Raw genomic sequence first — 22,763 nt, 5'->3', positions numbered from 1 at the left:
TCCAGTCCCAGGCTGGTGATGGCACTTCACTCCCTAGCCAGCCTAGAGCCCTTCCTTCCCTTATGGTCCCCTAAGAGGACAGCATCTTCCACCCTAAGCAGCCTCTGATTGGTCACCAGATACTAGTGGTCCAAGCTCATTGGTTCAGTCTATAGGGCGGGGCCAACCGGAAAACTTCCTTCTAGTTGGGTAGGGATGTGAGAGTGATGGGTAATTGTTGCCTAGTGGCAGGTAGTGACAAGAGCTATTGAATTAGGACAAAATGGGAGATGCAATCTCGTTCTGAGAAAGCCTTCCTTCTGGGGCAGGACTAGGAAGGGGAAAGGACTTGATGTGGTTATTAAGTAGCAGAGTTTACATCTGAACTTGCTACAAATATGTTTTTTGTTTCGGTTTTGGTTTTTGGGTATGACATACTGCTTCCTAAGAGTCAAGAAATGGGGGCAGCATGGAGTAAAGAGGGAGTGAGTGGATTCTGGAGCTAGGAAGAGCTGAGTTCAAATTCTGCCTGAGAAATACTAGCTGAGTGACCCCGAGCAACCCCCCAGGACATTTTCTAAAATTATGATTTGTAGGGTAGTTGCTGAGCTGAATTAGTAATTTATGAAATCCCAAATCCAGATTCCAGCTCCATCAATCTTCCCATTGTCTCCCCCACACACACAAAAGGATTCAATAGACCTAACTTTGAGCCTTGACACTTAATAGCTGTGTGACCCTGGTCAAGTCACTCAATCTCTGCCTCAATATTTTCAATTGTAAAATGGGGGTGATCGCAGCAACCACCTCCCTATGTTATTGTGAGGAACAAATGAGATATTTAGAAAGCTATTAACACAGTGTCTGGCACACAGCAGGAACTTAATAAATGCTCATTTCCTTTTTATAATTAATTATTATTAATCATTCTTATTGTTGCTGGATAGAATTACAGATTTCTCCCCTCTCTATTCAAAGAGGAAAGGAGAGAGTAGGAAGAATAATTGTCCAGAGGCTTTCTCGTTACTTGGAAAATCAGAATGTTTGACTTATACTGATGAATAGACCATGCACTCATCTTAAAGGACTAGGAATGGAAGACTGGGGTGGGGAAGCTGGAAACGTGTACTTTAATTATCCAAAGGGCTGCCATGTAAAGGATAGAATAAACTTGCTCTGACTGGCCCCACAGTTAGGAAAAATGGGAAGAAATCACACAAAAAAGCAGATTGGATGTCTGGAAAAGCTTCCTAATAAATAAAGACTGTGAATGGGCTGTTTGGAGAGGTAATGAGGTCCCTATCATTTGAGGTTACAAGAGTTTCAAGTTATTGTGGGTCTTGGGTGGACTAGAGATTTCCTCTTCACTCTGAGATTCTGCAATGCTGTGAATTCCCATTTCTTCGCAGGACCTTGCTTTGCTCATATAAAACTAGGCTCCCTTCTGGCTCTCAGTCCCATGATTTGTCATCTTGCCTTTTCAGATCTCCTTGGAGGTCAACAGTCACGAGAAGAGCCTGGAGTTCCGGGCCCGTGGCTTGGATGGCGACTTTGTGTCCTGCATCTTCCCTGTGGCCCAGCTCTTTGACCTGCACTGGCACAAGTTGGTGCTGAGTGTGACTGGGCGTGTGGTTTCGGTCCACATGGACTGCACCTCCGTGTCCTCCCAACCTGTGGGGCCCCGGCGCGCCGTGCTTCCTGAGGGCCATGTCCTTCTGGGTGTGGATGCTGAGCAAGGCAAGCCTGTCTTCGTAAGTGTCTGCTGGGGCTGGGGTCCAGAGGAGTCTTCTCCGGTCTGGGGGTGTGGCTGGCACCATCCAGAAGCATGGCCTACCCTTGAGGAGATCCTACTTTGTTTCCTATGTCCCTCTTACCTTTGTCTCCACCTCCCCCAGTTTGATTTGCAGCAGGCACACATCTACTGTGACCCTGCCCTGGTGATGGAAGAAGGGTGCTGTGAGGTCTCACCGGATGGGGTGAGTGTAGGAACTTGGGGAGCACAGGACAGTTCATTTAAGTGAGTGCCAGTCCTCTTTGGGGTTTGGGGCAACCAAGCACAAACAGGGCAAGGGAGCTAGCCCTAAGCAGGTGGGAGGAGAGGCAGGTGAAGAGTGAAACTCAGGTGTCCTGAGCATCAATTCCTTCCTTTTAACTCGCCAAGCAGTGCCCTCAGGAGGTCTCCAAGGCTCGACGGGACACCCAGAACAACGAGCTCATCGAGATCAGTCCTCAGGCGGAGGGCAAGGTCTATACTCGATGCTTCTGCCTGGAGGAGCCGCAGGGCAGCAAGGTGAAGTTCTAACCCCACTCCTCACCCTCCCTTATGTGGCATTCCTGACAGATGCAACCCCCCAAAATGAGTTAGAGCTGGTAGGCACACCTGACTTGTGAACCCGAGATAAGGGTCCCCAAACAAGATGGACAGGTGAAGCCTTAGGGCCAATTGGGTAAGGGACCCTATGGACACTGGGGTTGGTTTCTCCTCCAAAGTGGGATATCAGAAGCTGTGTTTATTATTTATCCATCCACCCATTCTATCCATTCATCTATCTACTCATTCATTCATTCATCCATCCATCCATCCACCTGCCCATCCACTCATCCATCCTTCCATTTGTCCAGTCATCCACCTGTCCATTCATCCATCATTTCCTTTCATCCATCCTTCTATTCCTTCATTCATTCACATGTTCTATAAGCATTTCTTATGTAAGAAGTTCTATTCTTCACATAATACTTGTATCTTTGGATTCTTGGTATCATAGAAAAATGGAAAATTTACCTCAAAATAGGTTTCAGAAGGGGCCTGCAGGAAGTTGATACCTGCACCCTCTCTCCAGGCAGGCAGGCAGGCTGGCAGGGGGGCTCCAATTTGCCTTTACCCCTTCCCTTCCTTCCTTCTCTCCTCCCTTTTCCCAGCCAGCCTTCTCCAATGCCTCTAACAACATAGGGCCTTGCAGCCTCCTGCCTCACAGCCCATAGGGAGCAGGGAGGTGGTGAACTGTACCCCCTGGGTTTGCCAAGCTGGTGGAACCCTGTGTGCCCTTGCCTGTAGACAAAGAAAGGGGATGCCCATCTGTCTCTATGGCTTCAAAAACAGCCCAGGGCCCAGACAGGAAGGTATATGTGTTTATGGAGGGGGGATGGGAGTCCAATCTTTAACAAACACTCATTCATTAAGCATTGGGAGAACCCATTGCTTCCCAAAGCCCCAGATTCACTGAGCTCTAGCGGACTTGCTTATCCAGCCTAGGAACAACATCAGGTTAACCTCTACTTGGTCACTAGATTCAGAATCAGCAGAATTGGTGTTAAGTCCCAGGTCTGCCACTTAAAGTCTGTAGGATTACTGGAAAGTCCCTCCCTCCTTCTATGTGTGCTTCCCTTCCTCCCAAAGCTTGGATTAGATCTTTGAGGTTCTTTCCATTATTCTATGTTCTGTGATCCCTTTTAGTTCTAATGTTGTGTGAAGTTCTTAGAACACACTAAGCGCCTCCTCAGCTCTGAAATTTGATGTTCTGAAGTCCTTTTCCTGCTCTGCCATTCTATGACTCTCTGATTTCCTGCTTGAGCAATGCCATGACATGTATGTCCTGTGGATGGGACCTGGAGGGGGGTACTTGGGAGTAGAAGCAAGAAGTCACTTCCCTTATGCCCTTTCCTGGGCCTCATCAAACTCCAAGTCTCCTCCACCCCTGCAACATTGACCAGAAAGATCCAGAGACTAAAGAGCTTGGGGGAGGCCCATGCCCCCCTCAGCCACTCGGGCAGACAGCCCAGGCTCTTACTCTGGAGAACACATGGCTCCATTCATTAGCTGGCTCAGTTTTTCCAGCATCCTAGGGGCAAAGAGAGTTGGGGGAGGACTTGGGGAGAGAGATGAAAGAATAGGGAGGAATAGAGGAAGGTGAATTAGGAAGGCAAAAGAGAGAGGGGGTCACAGGGAATGAAATTGGGAAGGAGAGGAAAGAGGGGAAGAAGGACAGGTTATTCATATGGCCTGGGCTGGGGGGGGGGGAATGGAGGATGGAGAAAGAGGCTTTCTTTAGTGGAAGAGGCTGTAAGTGTGAGCAGGCACCCCCAGTAGTTTCCTGATAAACTGCCCTCCTCCCACATTCCTCACACGTCTCCGAGGGTCTCATTTCAATGTCAGTTTCCCATCTCTAGAAAGACTAAGACAGCCCTACTAGATTTGATCAGTCTGGGAGGGACATTAGCCATCCATGTGTCATTACGGAGAAGAGCCCACCCTGAGATGGGAGCCAGAGGGACAGTCCTGCTATTACCTGTGTGACCTTGAAGATAACTCTTCCCTATTTCCTAAGCTGTCAAATGTCAGGGTTGGACTAGATCTTCCTCCAACCTCTTCCCTGAGCCCACTTTTCCCTCTGTTTAGGTGAATGCTCAGCTCTCAGGAAATGCTGAAATCAAGAGAGAGAAGGGAAGCAAGGTAGGAGCTAAGCACACCCCCACCCCACCCCCGCACCGAGACCCCCCTCCAGTCTACCCTCCAGGCTGTTCCCCTGTACTTAGGCCAAACTCTCCCAGGCTACCTCTTGTCCAATCCCCAGGGACTTGGGGAGCATTCTGGGAGGTAACACTATATGTAGTGTAGGAGCAAAAGTGAAATGTGGAGTTGAGACCTGGATTCAAATACTGCCCCTACCATTTATTAGCTGTATGACTTTAAGCAAGTCCCTTCCTCTCCATGAACGTCAGTTTCCTCATTTGTAAGATGAGGAGGTTGGGCTAAATAGGCTCTGAAGTCACTTCCAGTTTGTTTCCTGAAAAAGCTCCTGAGTCCACGGGCAGAGGTGGCCAGTCTCCAGAACTGAAAGGCTCTGGGTTATCACAGGGATACCCACTAATGTCCTTGTCCTCCCTGGGTAACTAAAACAGTGATGTCCACACTGACCTCGTTGGTGGATCCCAGACCCCAAGTTTTAGTTAAGCTAGATAGCTCTGGAGGCTGGGGCTCCCCTATTTTCAGTTGCTTCCCTCTTCACATCTCCTTGCCTCTCCTTCCTTTTAGGACGCCTCCTGGGTACAGAAGGCTATGCCAGCTGATGAGGTAAGCCTGCCTATTGTGAAGGCAGACTGAACCAGCCCCTGAAATAAGTCTCTGAGGATGCCCAGGGGGAAGAAGAGGGGAGCGGGGGCAGCCGGATGCCTGCCCGTCTGCTGGCATTCCTTGAGAGGTCCTGGCACTCTTCCCCATCACACAGAGATTACTGGCTTAGCTCAGAGGCCCTGGAGGAGAGACCACCTTGGCCCTGACCACTGTGGGCATGTGGAGAGTTCTGCTCCTCTCTGCCAGTCCGAAGATCTTTGTGGACTATGCAGTGTCCCCGCCAACCTCTATCTGGCGGCTGTTAGGGCCAAAGTTTCCTTCCTTGTCTGTGTCCTCTCAGCATAGTGGAAAAAGAAGTAAATTAGACTCAGGAGCTTTGGGGTCAAATCCTGACTCCAATTATGTATTATTATATGACCTTGGAAAGTAATTGCCTTATTTCTCAGTTTCCTCATTTGTAAAATGAGTGAATTGGCTTAATCCCTGCAAAAATTCTTTAAATTCTATGATCCTGTAATTTTGTGCAAGTCCCTTTTTCTCCCTGCACTCCAATTTCCTCATCTGGAAAATGGTTGGACTAGATGGCTTCTGAAATACGAACTTCTCTTTGCCCTGTGATGTTCTGTGGAGCAAGCTACGGGGTGCTACCTGAGCAATGCACACGTGTGCACTCAGGACTCCTAGAGATACCTTCCCACCCACCCCCCAAATGCTACATTAGAGTGTGATTTTCTCTGAAAGCGGAATTCACATAGATGGGAGAGTAACATGGTACTCAAGGGTATTAACAGTAGTTATGTCCAGTGGGCATTATCCAAGTGTCCCAATTCCCAGTCCATTAGACTAAAAGAAGCTTTGGTCTGCCAGGACAGCTGCTCCCGGGAAGCTGGGAAACATTCAGAATGTTGCGAGTTGGGGGGATCTGGGAGAGGGGTTCTTAAGTGAGATTCCCAAGGCTTACACTGGTGACTCAGCTCTCTTTCTCTAGTGCCCACCCTGTGCCAGCCGTGCCGTGGAGAATGTAAGTGAGCCCACAAAGGTGAGGGTAGCCGGTGTAAGGGAAAGTATGGAGGAGGAAAGGCCGAGGGGGCTTTCAAGTGTGGATGGGAGAAACATAGGGCCACCTCTGAAGGCTCTTTCTCGATGCAGGAACCCCATTTGCGGTCTGGCCTTGGAGGGAAAGGACCCAAAGTGAGAGGCTGAGACCTTAGCCTCCTATCCCCATGCAGTTCCTTGGGGGTCGAGGGGAAGAAAGGGGCCCCAGTGGGAGTATTCAGCTGGCGTCCAACTGGGTCCCCACCACACCCACACAGACTGGGCACCCCTTGTGCTACCAGTCTGACTCATCCCTCTCCCACAGCCCTCAGCTGGCCTACCCAGAATGTCCCCCTGCTCTGCCTTGGCTAAGGGAGCCTGCGGCAGGAGGGCTGGTGGGAGGGCTAGACCCGCCACCTCCATCTCCATCCCAGCTGACTTCTCAGTGAGTGCTCCCTCCTAGGGCCTCTCTGTCAAAATCCAGGCTATCATCCTGCCTCTGAGGATCCCCTTTCCCCACAGCTGTAGAGAATTGGCTGATGGGGCTGCCTGAGTTCCTATTTACCCCCAAACTCCTTCTGGAGCTCAGGGAGACTTGGCTTGGCTCCTGGCAGGATATCGGAGGCGGAAGGAACATGAGGAAAAGTGTAGGCTAAGGCTGAGGGTTGGGAGTCATGAGGAGTGCCTCAGACCCTCCCCACTCCCAACTTTCCATGACTCTGCCCTCCATGACCACGCTGCTCCATCCCTCCCCTGTGCGATCATCTCTCCCCCCTGGATTCTCAATACCCTTCCGCACCAAACCAGCCTATAACATCTGGCAGCCCTATGACTTCCAGATGTGTGTGAAGTTGCCATGGAAACTGCAGGGTTGCCGTGGCAAACGAGCAGCTTGGGAAGGAGATGAAGTGGCAGAACAAAGACTAGCCCCATTTTTCATCTGGGGAAATAGAGAGTTCTGAAAGGGGGAGGAGGGAATCTGGAGCCAAGTTGCTGGAAAGAACAGTGGAAAGAGGAGGAAATCAGGGGTCAGCTTGTCTCCTCAACTTGCTGTGAGATTTGGCAAAGCGACCTCAGAATTCCCATCTGGACATTCACTTCCCTTCTTTGCCTCCCTGTCTCCTGGTGACGCGACTCCGTGTCTCCTCAGGTCACGCTGGGTCCTCCTGGTCTTAAGGTGAGTCCCAAGCCCTGGGGGACAATCCTCCAGTTCCCCCTTCCCCTCCTCCACCAATCTGCCGACCCCAGCCCTGCACAATCATGGTCGTGGGTCTGGCCCTTGGGGTAACTCTGGGAGCATGGGAATGGTTGCATGTCCTCCTGTGGGACACACGCTCTAAGCATGATGGGGGGGGTGTCTCAGGAGTGTGTAACCGTAGGCACCCATGACCACGCAGTGCAGGGCTCTGTGCAGGCGTGTACATGCATTTGTATGGGACCCAAGTTTATATGGGGCAGGGAGGGCAGGGAGGCGGTCTGCCTGTGGCTCTCCCATTTGTCCCTCATCCGTCTGTCTCAGGTGTGTGAGGAGGGGCCGAGACTGCTCCACTCTGTATATCCACAAGGGTGGCAGGGACGTGGAGCTGGGGGCAGGGTGGGGCTCTGCCTGGTTCCCCTGCATGAGATGGATTTGCCTTCTCTCCTGAGCATTCTTGTCTTAGCTTTGGGCCAAGAGGCTGAAATTCACTTCTGCTCCTTACCCACAGGGCGGGAAAGGTGAGCGGGGTTTGCCTGGTTCCGAAGGACCCAAGGGAGAAAAAGGAGCTCGGGTAAGGAACCATCTGTGCCCATGGCTTGTTCCCCAGACTCATACCTACTGCTGGGGGAGGGGCTGGCACCCCCAGATTGTGCCTGCAGCTGCATGGTTGAATGCTCCTCATGGCAGTAGGTCCAGTGGGGGACCCTCCCCCATGGCAAAGGCAGTAGGGCCAGTGGGGAACCCTCCCCCAAGATCATGGCAGTAGGGCCAGTGGGGGACCTTTCCCCATGGTCATGGCAGTAGGGCTAGTGGGGGGTCCTCCCCCTATGGCCAAGGCAGTTATCATTCCAGAGGCAGACATAGGCATGGGGAAGCCTGGAGTTGCCAGTGCCAGGCTCCCTATTCTGAGAAAGGATGTCCTCTAGATTCCCAGAATGCCCAGAACATCCCCTCTCTTCCAGGAAACATAGAGGATCTTTGTTTCCAGAAATTCCCATTTAGTAGAATGGAACGGCTAGTGGTGTGATGGATAGAAGGTCTGGCCTGGAGTCAGGAAGACACTTTCTTGAGGTCAAATCCAGCCTCAGACACTTCCTAGCAGTATGACTCTGGATTGCCTCGATTTCCTTTTCTGTAAAATGGGCTGGAAAAGGAAATGGGCAACCAATATTTCTGCTAAGAAAACTCTCAGGGAGTCATGAAGAGTTGGACATGACTGAAAATTACTGAACACCATCATTGGGAAGCTCTTCTTGCCCACCCTTGATTTCTCTCCCCCCAAATCTTGGTCTTCCCCACTTCCCCCCACCACAGTTCCTGCCTTTAGTCCCGTCTTCTGAATTCCCTCTTCCCCACAGGGCTCCGACTGTGTCCGGACCTCCCCAGAGGCCCCTCTCCAGGTAAGGCTTGGTGGGCAGTGGGGACACCCTATGACCACACAGGGGAGGCGATTGGGGCTCCATGCCCAAGGACAGTGAATGTTCCCCTCCCTCACCCCTGCTCTCTCTCTCCCCCCCTCCCTGCCAGTGTGCTGAAGGCCCCAAAGGTGAAAAGGGAGATCGAGGAGACTCGGTGAGTGGGGCAGCTCCAAGGGCATGGGCAGGAGTGTGGGGCTGGCATTTCCAGGCCCAGGAGCTCACTCTCCTTCCTCCTCTAATCCCTCTCCCAGGGTCCCACAGGAATTACTGGATCAACTGGGCAGAAGGTAAGCTTCCTTCATCTTCTCTAGGGAACAGAAGACATGCAATGGAGTCAGAGGGACCTGGCTCTGACCCTCTGCCTGCCACCTTGAGGATCTGTCCCTCCCTTGGGCCTCAGTTTCCCCTTCTGTAAAATGAAAGAGCTGGATCCCAGCTAGGACAGTCAGTGAGGGGAGGGGAAGGAGAAGGCCTGAGTCCCAGAAGCCTCATGTTTCAGACTCTTGGAGACTTGGTCACCCCTGCCCTCTTTCCATGACAGTCCTTCCCCCCCACCCAATCCTTCTGTTGTAGTAAAAACTGCCACTCACGTACCACTTGGAGGTTGACAAGGCCTTTTTTTTGGCTTTAGCTCCCAATAGTCTCACTTTTTATGTATGTTACTAATGAGGTAAGATTCTATCTCATGGTATATAGAATTCTCAATGAAGAGACTCCTATTACAGTGCCAGCAGGGGGTCCTGGGCAGCTGCCCATGGAGGACCAGCCAAAGACATGCGAGCCAGCTGTGAAATAGACACAACTGAGCCCGGACCCTCCTGGCTCTGAGGCCGGTTCTATGCCCACAAAGGCCCTCCTTTAATCTTTGTGAATCCAGGTCTACCTCTCAGGCCAGAATTATGTCTTCTCTTCTAGGGCCAGAAAGGAGAAAGAGGAGATGCCGGCTTCAAGGGCTCAGTGGGGAAGCCTGGCCGAGATGTAAGGCTCCTGGGGACGTGGGGCAGGGAGGGCCAGGGCCGTCGGACCGCAGCCACACTCCCACTCTTGTCTCCCGTTTCTGTAGGGCCGGCCCGGGGAAATCTGTGTCATCGGCCCCAAAGGGCAAAAGGTGAGGGGTCAGGATTTCTTCTGTGTGCTGGGGGAGTGATGGGAGTGGCCACATCCAGCAGAATGGAGATCAGGATGTTATTCACTTTGGTACTTTATTTTTGTCCCCAGAGCCCAGTACAGGGCCTGGAGTAACATGGGCTTTTGATAAATTCTTGTTGGTTGATTGTGTTTGTCCAGGGTGATCCTGGCTTCGTGGGACCAGAAGGACTGGCTGGAGAGCCCGGGCCCCCAGGACTGCCAGGACCCCCTGGGATAGGGCTGCCAGGAACACCTGTGAGTGCCCTCAAAGACCACCCACACAATAGGTTACCATGTTAGGACCCCTCATTGGGCCCATACATTTAGTCTCTTTCCATCATCCTAACTGGAGAGACCCTGAGAACAAAGGACTGGGGCACCTCAAGGAAGTCCCAGGCTGAGGTAGAAAAGCCTCTGATCTCAGAGACTCCAATTCTGAGGGGGAGACATAGCTTCACTCTCAGGGATCCCTAGTCTGAAGGAATCTGATGGCAGGGGCCTTCAATTTGGGGAGACACAGCTCTGCCCTCAGGGACCCCCAGACTAAATTTAGATATGTCCCTGATCTCAGAGACCCCCCTTCTAAGGGACAGACACTGTTCTGCCCTGAGGGACTCCAGCCTGAGGGTTAGCCATGCCCCCGATCTCCTGGCTCCTCAATCTAAGTGGGAGTCAGAGCCCTGCACTTAGGAGGCCTCCTGTATGGGGGAGATACTGCAGCCCCCTCAGGAGGAGGGGTCCAAAGATGAAGGGAAGGAGAAGGGCTTTTGCAAGGAGGTTGCTGAGCCTGATTTCTGACTCTGCCTACAGGGGGATCCTGGTGGCCCAGAGGGTCCAAAAGGAGACAAGGTAAACCCGGGGAGATTCAGGGCTGAGCCAGCCTGTTAGACATGGGAGGGAAAGGGTTGAAGAGGTTTTATGGAAACCCCAGATAGGCTTCTCAGTCACTGCCCCCACTGCCTGTCTTCCTCCCAGGAAAGAGGCCAAACCTCAGCCAGACTCAGACTTAGGAGTCTGGAGATTAATCTGTAATAAGCTGGAGAAAATGGATTTTTTCCCTTTTTCTTCTCCTTCCAGCTCCAGGCGCCTTTGAGCAAACAGGTCCCTGGCTCCCCTCGCATTCACAAAGTCCATGCCCGGTATTCAGGGCACTGTTGCGGAGTGGGTGGTCCAGGGCCCTAGCAAGGCCATTAGTCCAACCAGTTCATTCTAGGCCCTGACCCCAAGGGCTTCATGCAATAACGAAGGCTACCTCTTCTCAGTCTTTCCATCCTTATGGAGACCCGGTCTGACCCTGGGACAAGTGACCTCCCTGGGACTCACCCCAAGTCTCTGACCCTGCTGAAGGAAGCAAGGGCCAGAGGAAAATCTGAGTTAGAGAGATGATGATGAATGCTGTTTTGATAAGAGCTGGCTGTTATAGAGAATAGCTTTACCAACATTGCCTCGTGTAAACTCTACACCAACTTTGCCAGTAGGGCATCTCCCCATTTTACAGATACAGAAACTGAGTTCTAGGCTCTGGAAATGGGCCTTCTTTAAGGTCACACATCTAGTGTGTCTCAGAGACTTCAGATCCATTGCTTTTTTCCATTCTGACTCAGGGCTGAAATGGCCACAAGTCATATCAACCAATCAATGGATGAACAATCAGCACCAATTTATTAAATGTCAGACCCTTTGTTAAGCACTGAGGTTACTAAAGCAAAAATAGCCCCTACCCTCAAGGAGCTTACATTTGAGAGGAGACTGAATAGTTAAATGAAAACATATGATAGAAGGAAACTTAGAGAGGATGAAACTAGCACACGGTTTGGTGAAAGGAATCAATGCTTGACACTGGGAAGGATGTGGCAGGTAGTGTCAGACAGAAGAGGCAGGAGCCTTGGAATTGAGCCCTGATCCAATATTCCCTATCAGATGAGGCAGCCCTGAGCCGTGGCCTAGAGTGCCAGAATTCAGAGGCAAGAAAACTGACTTTCATTCTTGCCACTTAGCTTCTCTCCTGTGTTTATTTCCTCCTCTGTAAAGTGAGGGGACTTGAACTTGAGGGCCATTTCTAAATTGATGATCCTCTGAATGATGAGATCCTAAGACTTTTCCTCACCAAGCCTTCCTTTCCTTATCTGTAAAATGGGTACAATGCTAGATTATAACTTGGAACCTCCCTGAGCTGCTGTGACAAAAGAGTTGTGTTCATTTTAAAGGGTGAGAGAAACCCTTGTTCATATTTATTGTTGAGCCGTGTCTGAATCATTATGACCCCATTTGGGGTTTTCTTGATAAAGACACTCCAGTGTTTTGCCGTTTCCTTCTCTAACCCATTTTACAGAGGAGGAAACTGAGGCAAACAGAGTGAAGTGACTTGCCCAGGGTCACACGGCTAATGTGTCTGACGCCAAATTTGAATTCAAAAACTCCTGACTCCAGGCTTGGCTCTCTATCTAATGCACTATTTAGTCATCCTTGTTGTTCATAAACAAAAATAAAAAAAAATAGATGGAGATATATATTTTATATAGAGTTCTGTATGTATGTATACATGGTATCCTTTATGATTAATATTATATTATATCCCTTAGGCTGCAGCAGGGATTGAGGGAGGGGTGTTTGGTAAGGGAGCAGGAACTGAACTACTCCTGGAGTCACTGCATCAAGGAGGACTCCCTGGAACATGAGCTTCAGGTCCCTGGAAATATACAGTGCAGTGGGAAAAAAACCTCTGACTGGGAATCAGGAGGCCTGGATTTGGTTTCTGGCTCTGCCCTTCCATGGACCTCAGTTTTTCCCATCTGTATAATGAGAGGGTTAGATATGAAGATCTGTGGCTTTCCTCTTATATTTTCTTACACCATTAACCCTTTACTTCTGGTTATTCTCCTCGGCAGGGAAGCTCTGGATCTCCTGGGAAGGAAGGTCCAGGGGGAAAGCCTGTAAGTATTGCCTGGAAGACCTTAGAAGGTGAAGGGACGCTTGTGGGCAGAGCTGCTATAGGTCTTGGGCTCCTCTGCCCACCTCCCTCTCCGCTGATGTCTCTTTTTTCCGTAGGGAAGACCAGGGACGCCAGGACTGAAAGGAGAAAAGGTGAGGTTCGGATATAAGGTCTCAGGGCTGAGGGGCCCCCTTGGGCTCTGCCTGCCCCCTGCAGGAAGCAGGACGCTCAGGTTCTGACACCTCCCTCAGGGGAGCAGCTAAGCCGGGGCTGGGTGAAGTTGGGCAGGGCTGCTGACTCTGGGAACTCCATGGGGCGGGTCTAGGACTGGGCTGGATCGGGTCCAGCATTCATTTCCCACTTTCCTCCCTCAGGGTGACCCCTGTGAGGTGTGTCCTACTCTGCCCGAGGGGCTCCAGAACTTCGTGGGACTGCCTGGAAAGCCGGGCCCAAAGGGGGAGCCGGGAGAACCCGGCCTGCGGCAGGTGGGTTGTGGGCCAGAGTAGCGGCTCACAGATGCTCCTAGGCGTGACCATTTACACAGAGCAGCCTGGGAAATCTCTGCCTGGGGAGGGAGTCTGGCAGAAGGGATTTTAGGATGAGGTTTACCCAGTTTTGACCACTAGGGGGAGGAGGTGGCTCTCAGGACACCCCGAGGCTCTGAATCTGGCAAAGGGTGAGGAACCCTTCCGCAGCCCCCCCCCCCCACTACCTTGTCCCTTTCCCGGACACGATCATCACTTCTGTGGGAATGGACAAAGGAAGCAGCGTAGCCCCGAATAGTGAATTAGTTCCCTTTAATTTTGCCCCCTGGGACAAAGCTCTGATGTCACTGCCTGGTTACAGTTCTGGGAGGCTCCATTTGTCCTATATGACAATGATTTAATGACATAAAATTGGGGGCTGTGTCCCCCATTCTTCCCAATGGACACATTCGCTGATTTCCATATTCCCTCACTTCCCGTATAGCCATAGATTAAAGTTTGAGCTAGGAGAACGGAATACTCCCATTTATTCCCTAATATGTACTGGAGTCTAAAAAAGAGCCATATTCTCATTCTCCACGGCCGTTGATTGGGAGGAGCCACCGGCTCTCCCTGAACAAAACATCACGTGGGCAGCAGGTGCCCATCATCTTCGAGAAGGATATTTGAAAGGCCCCTGTCTCTCATTGTCCACGAGCAGCACCATAGATTATTGTGCGAGCCTTTTCCTGGAGGGTGGGGTGGAGTATTAAGGCCATATTCTCTCACTCTCCGAGTCCACTGCTTTGGGGGGGGGGGGGGGCCGAGGATCCTTGCACCCTCCATCTTCAATGGCAGAGCCCACGCGTGCCCATTATTCCAAACGGCCACACCCTTTTCTTTTAGACTTCGCCCTGCTACAATGTAGCCTCAAACCATTTAGCCCTGCTACAATGTAGCCTCGAACAATTTTGCCCTGCTACAATGTAGCCTCAGACCATTTGTGGGCATTCCCTCGTGGGCATTCCCTCGTGCGCACTCTCGCCCAGTTCTGGGGTTTCCTAGCAGAGATGCTGGGTTGCCATTTCCTAACCCACTAACCAAGGGGCTCCAATATTCACAAGGGCCCTGGGGCGGCCGGGCAAGGCGGATCTCTTCCAGAACCATAGGTTACAGACCCGGCTGGCGGAGCCAAGCCCTCCTCACATCACGCCCCATGAGCAAAGCAAGACCGACAGTGGGGTTCCTAGAAGGGGCAAACCATAGAGTGTAGCGTGGGCTAGAGGGGCCACGGGTCCCTGCTATCCCCCGGGGTGGGAACCATAGAGTTAGCACCCACCTTCCTGGAGTCTCCATGGCAACACCCCGCCCTCCAGCGTCTCCGTGGCAACAGTCCTGTGCCAGGGAGGCGGCTGCAGCCCGCGGGCAAAGATGCCCTTCGGCGGTGCTGGGGTGGAGCCGGCTCTCATCGTGAGGCCGGGCAGAGGGGCAGGGCGAGGCTGGGAGGGAGGGAGGCAGGGAGGCAGGGAGGCCGGGTGAGGAGGTGGGGGGAGGCCATTGGACCACCCTCCCCTCACCCCAGCCCGGCCTCTCTTTCAGGATTATCTGGGCAGTGCTATGGGCCAGAAGGGCAACCGGGTAGGTATTGGGAGACCCGGAGCAGGCAAGATGGGCTCCTAGTTTCCCCTCCGTGTGGGAGCCTGGGTCTGGGTTCGGATCCTACCTTGCTACTATCACTGGAGGAATTCAAGGCTGATCACTCCGCCTGTCCCCACCCCTATCCCAGTCCTCAACTTGGGAGTCAGTTTCCTCGGGTAAAAAAGTGTACCAGCTGAACTCCAAGACCCCCTATCCTTTGATAGTAACCGAAGTGGGAGAACCAGATGTCCCATTCCCACTGCAGTGCCACGGGGGAGGTGCTGACAGAGACCCTTCCCTGCCCCTCCCCCTTTGGCTGAGATCTGGGGGTTCTGAGCCTTGTCCCACTGCCCAAACCAAGCCCCTTTTGTCTCTGGGCAGGGAGAGCCTGGCATCAGTGGGATGAAGGGTGAAAAGGTAAGTGGGGGTTCCCACCCCTTTAAATTACCACGAGGAGATAGGGTCTCTGCATGAGACGTCCCCCCCACCTTAAACTAGTTCCCAGTAGAAAGCCCATCCCCATCTGGCTGCAGCTCGGCTTCTCCACCGCACCCCAGGGGCGCCCTGCTGCTCCCCCTCTGCCTTAAAGCATTCTCTCTCCTTCTCCATGAGACCCCCCCACCCTCCTTGTTCCCCTCTGCCCCCCACTCCCAGCTTCTTTGCATTTCTCTCCGTGTATGTTTACTGTGTGGCCACCTGTAGCATGTAAGCCACCTGAGGGCAGGCAGGGAGCTGACCCCAAAGCCAGGAAGCTGTGCTCAAACCCTGCCTCCGATACCCGCTGTGTGACCCTGGGCAAGCGGACCAGTCTCTGTGCTTTCGGCAACTTTCTCACACTCTTATCTGCAGAGAAAGGGCTGAATTCTTTCTACCAGTAAAATCACAAGACCATCATCTATCCTATCACTGTGACTGGCAATTGTAGGTGCTTTAGAAAAGTTTACCAAACTGAACTAAGTGCTTGTGGTATGCCAGCTGGTATCATGGGTAGAGTTCTAGACTTAGGAAGACCTGAGTTCAAATTCTGCCTATAACTGGGACACCTTGAATAAGTCATTTAATTCAGGGCTTCTTAAACCTTCCCCACTTGCAACCCTTTTTACCTGAGTGTTTTATGCAACCCCTGGTATAAAGGTATACTAACTGGGTATACAAATCAGACATTGATATGATGATAAATCATAAATTTTATAAACCCCACATTCAGTTGTGAGACCCCATATGGGGGTCATGAGCCACTGGTTAAGAAGCTGGGATTTAATGATTCTGAATCTCAGACAGCTAATTGCTAGGACTTGTCTCCAAAGGCTTAGGAGGCTGAGTGTGTCATTGGAGGGGATTTGCATATTGAAATTAAGGAAATCACAGATTTCCTCAGTAGCATTTTCCATTAGAAAGATAGATATGGTATAGTTTCTGCATCCAAGATGTTTACAATAAAATGCCAGGTACACAAATAACTGGCTCAAAGCAGCAGGAGGTAAGGACAGAGGAACTCTGGTAAGAGCAAAGGGTTCTGGGAACTTTATGGAGAGAGAAAAAAAAAAAAATCTCTTTTTTCCACGTGGGGGGTCCAGAAGGGAAAGTTGGGGAGGTATCTGGAGTGGACTATGAAGAAGGGAGGGAGCATCAGCACACTGATCAGGGGACAGTTCATTTTAGTCACAAAAGTCACAGCAGGAGGAATGGGGAATTAAGAGTGGTTTGATAGGGCTGAGGATGTGACATTGAAAAGTTTTGAATGGGAGTGACATGGCCAGGGCAGAGCCTTGGGAAGCTGACTCGAGTCCCATGTGCAGAATGCATTAGAGACGCTGGCAGGAAGGCCAGGTGGGAGGCTACTGGGGTCATCCAGGTGGGAGGGAATAATGGCAGCCAGAGGCTTTGTGTGTGGCCAGAAGAGGACAGCTGGGAGAAATACTGTGGCAAATAATATCAAGAGGCCTTGGCAACTGTTTGGGAGTGGGGGAGAGGAATCAACAGGTCTGGCTTATTGGAAGGCTGGGAAGGGTAATGTGCATAAATAGGCAGTGGATAGAGCCCCAGGCCGACAGTCACAAAGTTTCCTGATCCTGGGTTCAGATCTGGCTGGGTGACCCTGGGCAAGTCACTTCACCCTGTTTGCCTCTTGTTTCCTCATCTGTGAAATGAGCTGGAGAAGGAAATGGCAAATCACTCCAGTATTTCTGCCAAGAAAACTTCCTAAATAGGGCCACAAGGGGACAGGACTGAAAACTGACTGAACAACAATAACAAAGCACATTCATAAGGAAGCTGGGGATAGGGGGCAGCTTTCGGAGGAAAGGTGACATGTTCTGTTTTAGATTTGCTGAGTTTGGGGTGCCAGTGGGACATGGAAAAGAGCTATTCTGTAGATATTTAGAGATGAGAAATGGGGCTGGAGTCAGGGAGATAAATTGGGAAGCATTCTGCATAGAAGTGCTCATTGAAGCAATGGGAGTGGATGAGACCGGCAGGGGAGAAAGGGAAGAAAGAAGAGGGCCTAGATCAGAGCTTTGAGGGAAGATGAAGCAGGAGAACCGGTGAGATCAATGTCGTAGAAGTCAGAGGAGGAGAGAATATCAAAAAGGAAGGAGTAATCGGGAATATGAGCTGCTTCAGAAAGGTCAGGGAGAATGAAGATTGAGAAAAAGGTTAATGGATTGAGTTAGTAGGAAGTCACCGATGAGTTTAGAAATGGGAGGAGTAGGGGCACAAAAGCTGAATATTGGGGGATCGCATGATGGAGGGCAGAAGTCATGAATCTAGATGAGAATCTAGATGACACTTTGTAAAGCCTGACAATGACAAGAAATGTTGTCCCAGGGAGATAACATTTGTAAAGTGCTGAATATAGTGTCTGGTACACAATAAATGCTTAATAAATGCTCTCTCCCTTCTCTCCTCCTCTCCCCTTTGGCCCTGTTCTGCTTAATTTTTTGAATGACTTAGATCAGGGTCTAGATGCAATGCAGACCATGTTTCCAAATATCAGAATGCTAGTAGGAGCAACTAAGATGGCAAATGGTTATTGAGTCTGGAAGGATCTGGATAAGCCAGAACAAAAAAACTAAATCTAATAATAAGGAATTAGGATAAATGTAAAGCTCGTACTTGAGTTAAAAAAAAAAAATCAATTCACTGGTATGAGATAAGGGAGGCCTGACAAGAAAATGATTTCTATGCAGAAGATCTGGGCTGCTGGGAGCACCAGGTGAGACAGGAATGAGACAAAGCAATCAAAAGAAGGTTAACCCAGTCTTGTTAAATTAGAGGCTCATGGGAAGGACGCCCTGTGATTGGTGGCCAGTTGTGGGGCAGGAAATGGGCAATGTATCCCAAGCCCCATACAAATCAGCCAGAAAAAGTGAGAGTGATTTAGTTTGGAGAGGGGAGATTTTAGGGGACATTGTTGCTGTCTTTTAATATGTGAAGGCTAGTGTAAGGGTGAGAAATAGTTTTTATCATGCTTAATTCCAGAGGGCAGAACTGGGAACAGAAGGTAGAAATCAGAAAGGCTTGATGTAAGATCTTCCTATCAGAGCTCTCCTGGAGGTCTTTTAAGGGAGATTGGATGCCCTCTTGTTGGAGATGATGATGTGGGGATTCCTGGGTGCTCCCTGGCATCCCCATCAGCTCTGAGGTCCTGGGATTCTTGCAGAGGAAGGGGCAGGGCCCTGGGAAGAGCTGGGGGGGGGGGGTGACAGTCTCTTTCCTTGGGCGTTTTCCCCAGGGGGAGCCATGTTTGCCCTGCAGCCCAGGTGTGGATGCTCAGAACTTAGTGGGGCCCAAGGGAGACGTGGCCTTCCCAGGCTTTGGACTGCCTGGCCTCCCGGTGAGTGACCGTGGGATTCCCCATTCATCTCAAAGCCATGGGCTGGGGCATCTGGGCCCCCCAATCCCTCCACCTTAGATTCCTCCCTCAGCCAGTGGGGGAAATCCACACCCTCGGGTGGTGGGGCCTCAGGCCCGTGTGTAGCCCTTCCTGAGGGTCCCCAGCCAGGCTCAGTTTTCTCATGAGCAGACCCATCTTCCTGGGGAGTGGGGGCAGCTGCCTGGCCAGGCCCGGGGTGGGAGGGTTCTCATCAGGGAAAAGAGAGGCTGATCATTCCTCACCTTGGTGTCTTCTCAGGGGAAATCTGGGGCACCCGGGCCAACGGGATGAAGGGAGAGAAGGTGAGTGCCGAAGAGAGGGCAGAGGCTGGGGACGCAGGGAGAGCTGAAGATGGCGGGGCCCCGGGACAGCACTGAGCACCGCAGCCTCGGCCCAGCCTCATTTTCACTCTGCTTTCCTTCCCAGGGTAACTTTGGTGAGATGGGGCCAGTTGGCCAACCGGTGAGTGGGCGGGTTGGCAGTGGGAGGAAGTCTGAAACCGGCTGCCTTCTCCTGGGGGGGGGGCAGGGAAGATGGAGGAGGGAGAAGGCAAAGGGTGGAGAGTGGAGGGGAGAAGCTTCGGTAGATCACAGGGATTGGGATCCCTGTTGGAACCTCTCTCACAGTCTCTTTCTCTCCCTCCTTTCTCTCTCTGTGTCTGTCTCTCTGTGTCTCTGTGTCTCTCTCTGTGTCTCTGTTTCTCTCTCTGTGTCTCTGTTTCTCTCTCTCTCTCTCTCTCTCTCTCTCTCTCTCTCTCTCTCTCTCTCTCTCTCTCTCCCCCCCCCCTCCCTCCCTCCTTCCCTCCTCCCCCCTCCCCCCCTCTCTCTCATACTCTCTCTCTCTCCTCACAGGGGACCCCCGGGGGCCATGGGACCTGCTGGCATTAAAGGGGAGAAGGTGAGACTGGAAGTTAGTGATGAGGGAAAAGAGGGGGCTAGAGGCCAGTTCACACCATGTAGATGTATGGGTGACAAGAGTTGGGAAGCAGGGAAGGGGGAGGGTGGTCATCTGTGTCACTTTGGCCAGCCCCCTTCTCCTTTCCTGATCTATGATACCAGAGGTTTGGTCCCTTCTGGTACTTTCTTCTCTGACCCCTCCCAGGATTTTCCCAGTAGCCAGCCAATGTGAGCCAGTCTGCTGGAGGGCTCTAGGGCTGCCTTGGGGTCACAAAGTCCTGGGCCATGTCCTGATTCTGAGGCTCAGTCGCTGGGAACAGTTTACTTAGCTTCTCAACTCCTTTCCCTCCGTGTAAAGTGAAATCACAATAGCTGGGGGTCTTCCTCTCCAGGTAGCTGAGCTGTGGGGCTTAGTTGGGATTACACAGACATGTACTCACATACATTGTAGTTTAAAGTTCTATATAAATTACATGTCATTACTATAGTCTTCCCCAATTCCAGATTCCAAATCCTAGAGTAAAGAGCTGGTCTGGCTTGTCAGGAGCATCTGTTCAGTCAATGCCAAAGTTGGGGAGCGTTGGGAAGTGCGCTGGGCTGGGTGGGGCCTTGGGAGGAGACTTTCCTGGTGCCCATATAACTCTGTGCCCGCGCTGCCAGGGGGAGCCATGTGAGCAGTGCCCTTCCACTTCAGAGCCTTCTGGTAGGACTCTCCCTGGACCTCCCGGTGAGAAGGGGGAACCAGGCCAACCTGGGAGTGGCCAGCCCGGAAGGCCGGTAAGTCCGTCCCCTTTGTCCCGGGGAGGAAGAGAACTGGGCCACGGATGGCACCCCCATCAGTGTTCCAAAGGATTCTGGAACGTCGAGATGCCAGGGGATAGTGACCCAGCAAAACCCTCCCCTCACTGGGATCCTGGGGCTTGGAGGGCCCAGGGGAGGACTGACACAAGGCCCTTTCCTGGGCTCCTTCTCTTCTTTAGGGTAAAGCAGGGGAACCTGGATTGAAGGGGCAAAAGGTGAGAGAAGGTTGGAGTCTTGTTGGCAGGGAAGGGAAGGGGAAGAGTTTCTGGTGGAAGAAAGGGTACTGGACTGGAGGGATGTGGATTCAAACCTTGGCTCCGATACTTACTACCATTCTGCTTTGAGGGGAGTCCCTTCCCCAGTCTGGACTTCAGTTTCTTTATCTGTAACATGAAGAAAGCTCTTTCATTCAAAGGTCCCTTGTAACTCTAGATCTGATGATCAGGAAGTCTGGTACCTGCAACACCTCCCACATTTGCTCTGGTCCTCCCTATCTGGGCCCTGAAGGTGCTAAGTTCACCTCCATTCTCACCCTGGAGAGGGACCTGCTCCATTCTTCCTAAGATATGCTCTCAGGTCCCACATGGATGCCTCCCCCCTTTCACCCCATACAGGGTGACGCAGGGAATCCAGGAGACCCCGGGAAGCCGGGCACCGAGGGACAGCCAGGGCTGTCCGGACAACCAGGGATCAGGGGTCGCCCAGGGCCAAAAGGAGAAAAGGTAAGTGCTGGACACGAACCCTACCACTTCCAGTGGCCCAGGGAAAGCCTGGCCCTGCCAGGGGGCTTTGCGTAGTTCTCCCTGGGGTGCCAGCTGCCTCCCTAGGTCTGGGCACCAGTCACCCTCAGTCATGGCAATTATTCAGAGCTCAGGGCCTAAACAAAATCAGGAGGTAAATGAAATTAGACAGAGGGTCAAGGAGGACAGGCTGCCATGGGCCCTGGGCTTTGCTCTTGGAGAGCTGCCAGAACTAGCACCGGGAGATGTGGGCACCATGGAGCCAGGAGGGAGTGGGCAGGACTCCCGGCTCTGACAACTCCCATCCAGGAAGCTGACTCCCCCCACCCCTAGGCTTCAGCTTCCCTCTCTGCAAATCTGGGGTGCCGGTGGGGAGAAGGCTTGGGAAGCTGCCAAGTGAGGGAGCCAGGCTGGGCCTGGGAGGGACACGGCTGCATGCTCGTGAGGAGGGGGGCTATGCAGAGAGAAGGGGGAGTGCTCATTGTTCCTGCCACAGCCAGGGCAATCTTCACCTGGGCCTGGGGCTCCTCTACTATAAATCCACGGACACCTTTCAATGCTACTGTCCTCTTTAGAGTGTGGGAAGACCATTGTGGCCTCCCGGGCCTAACTGGTCATTGGCATGAGGGCCTGGAGTCGAGGGCAGACAGAGCCCTCTGAGCCGGGACGGGCCCCTGCCCGGATGCCTGGCCGCCCAGAGGCAGGTGCTCTTCACCCACCTACCCCTCTGCCCAGGGAGATGCCTGTGTCGCCTGCCCCACGCTGCAGGGAGAGTTTGCAGATGTCACTGGAATTCCTGGGAGACCGGGGCCCAAGGGAGACCAGGGCCCTGAGGGCGTGGGACGTCCTGGAAAACCGGTGAGTCCTCCTGCCCGTTGTTCCCTTGCCCAGGGCATTTCTGTAGCATCCCACACCTTCTGGGCCTGGCCCGATCTTTTTGTGGCTTTTACCCATTACTCATTTTAAAACATCTGTAGTGCATCTGCCAGCCTGAATATGTACAGCTCAAGGAGGGGACGCTAACACGAAAGACGATGATGGGAAGCAATCCTGGAAGATCTGAGGGAGCTGGAATTATGATCTGCGCTAATTAGACAATAATAAGCACACTAGGGCTGAATGTAAAGGCCCATTCTTGGGTCCACACAATCAGCCTCACAAGTTTGGGATAGGGAGCTATGGCTGGACCACAGGTCCTCGGAAAAGCTCTGAGCCCGAGCGCATCGACAGCGTGACCCAGCACACTGCATTACACAAAGCCGCGTCCAGAGCGAGGGCGGTGGGCCACATGTGCAGACCACACTGTAGAGCCCCGATTTCAGTTCCTGGCCCTTTTCAGGGGGGATGTTTTCAGGCTAGAGAGTGTCCTTCCAGCCTGGGAACACAGGCCTGAGGAGGACCCCAAGGAAGGACTGGTGGAAGGGACTGAGCATCTTTAGCTAGAGAGGGGAAGAGCTCAGGGAGCCTGTTTGCCAGCTCAGACACGGGCAGCCCCAGAAGGTATGACCAAGGGCAGGGGAGCAGGTGGCAGAGAGAGCTTCCTGACACTTGCCCCTGTGTGCCATGGGGTCCTTCCTAAGCCAACTTGA

At 52.2% G+C, this 22,763-nt stretch overlaps 1 protein-coding gene and 1 long non-coding RNA gene across 2 annotated transcripts in view; one reads left to right on the top strand and one right to left on the bottom strand.

The window, feature by feature from the left end:
- COL16A1 (collagen type XVI alpha 1 chain) overlaps positions 1 to 22,763 on the top strand; it is a 68,820-nt gene that overhangs the window by 5,433 nt on the left and 40,624 nt on the right. The window contains 29 exon segments of the mRNA XM_074305319.1: positions 1,464 to 1,730; positions 1,875 to 1,955; positions 2,144 to 2,269; positions 4,376 to 4,429; positions 5,012 to 5,050; positions 6,039 to 6,071; positions 7,236 to 7,262; positions 7,792 to 7,854; positions 8,642 to 8,683; positions 8,811 to 8,855; positions 8,953 to 8,988; positions 9,617 to 9,679; positions 9,765 to 9,809; positions 9,989 to 10,084; positions 10,640 to 10,678; positions 12,718 to 12,762; positions 12,878 to 12,913; positions 13,136 to 13,246; positions 14,825 to 14,863; positions 15,245 to 15,280; positions 18,597 to 18,698; positions 18,996 to 19,023; positions 19,026 to 19,039; positions 19,164 to 19,207; positions 19,589 to 19,634; positions 20,294 to 20,410; positions 20,614 to 20,649; positions 21,049 to 21,156; positions 21,910 to 22,032. Of these exon segments, the coding sequence (XP_074161420.1) occupies positions 1,464 to 1,730; positions 1,875 to 1,955; positions 2,144 to 2,269; positions 4,376 to 4,429; positions 5,012 to 5,050; positions 6,039 to 6,071; positions 7,236 to 7,262; positions 7,792 to 7,854; positions 8,642 to 8,683; positions 8,811 to 8,855; positions 8,953 to 8,988; positions 9,617 to 9,679; positions 9,765 to 9,809; positions 9,989 to 10,084; positions 10,640 to 10,678; positions 12,718 to 12,762; positions 12,878 to 12,913; positions 13,136 to 13,246; positions 14,825 to 14,863; positions 15,245 to 15,280; positions 18,597 to 18,698; positions 18,996 to 19,023; positions 19,026 to 19,039; positions 19,164 to 19,207; positions 19,589 to 19,634; positions 20,294 to 20,410; positions 20,614 to 20,649; positions 21,049 to 21,156; positions 21,910 to 22,032 (1,941 nt within the window).
- LOC141563774 (uncharacterized) lies at positions 876 to 3,375 on the bottom strand. Its single transcript, XR_012488508.1, has 2 exons — positions 2,762 to 3,375; positions 876 to 2,245 (listed from the first exon to the last, which is right to left on the bottom strand). It is a non-coding gene; the product is annotated as an uncharacterized LOC141563774 (long non-coding RNA).

This window comes from Sminthopsis crassicaudata, chromosome 3 (genome assembly GCF_048593235.1).
Source record: "Sminthopsis crassicaudata isolate SCR6 chromosome 3, ASM4859323v1, whole genome shotgun sequence".
NCBI classification, from domain to species: domain Eukaryota; kingdom Metazoa; phylum Chordata; class Mammalia; order Dasyuromorphia; family Dasyuridae; genus Sminthopsis; species Sminthopsis crassicaudata.
This window is presented reverse-complemented; position numbering and strand designations above follow the sequence as displayed.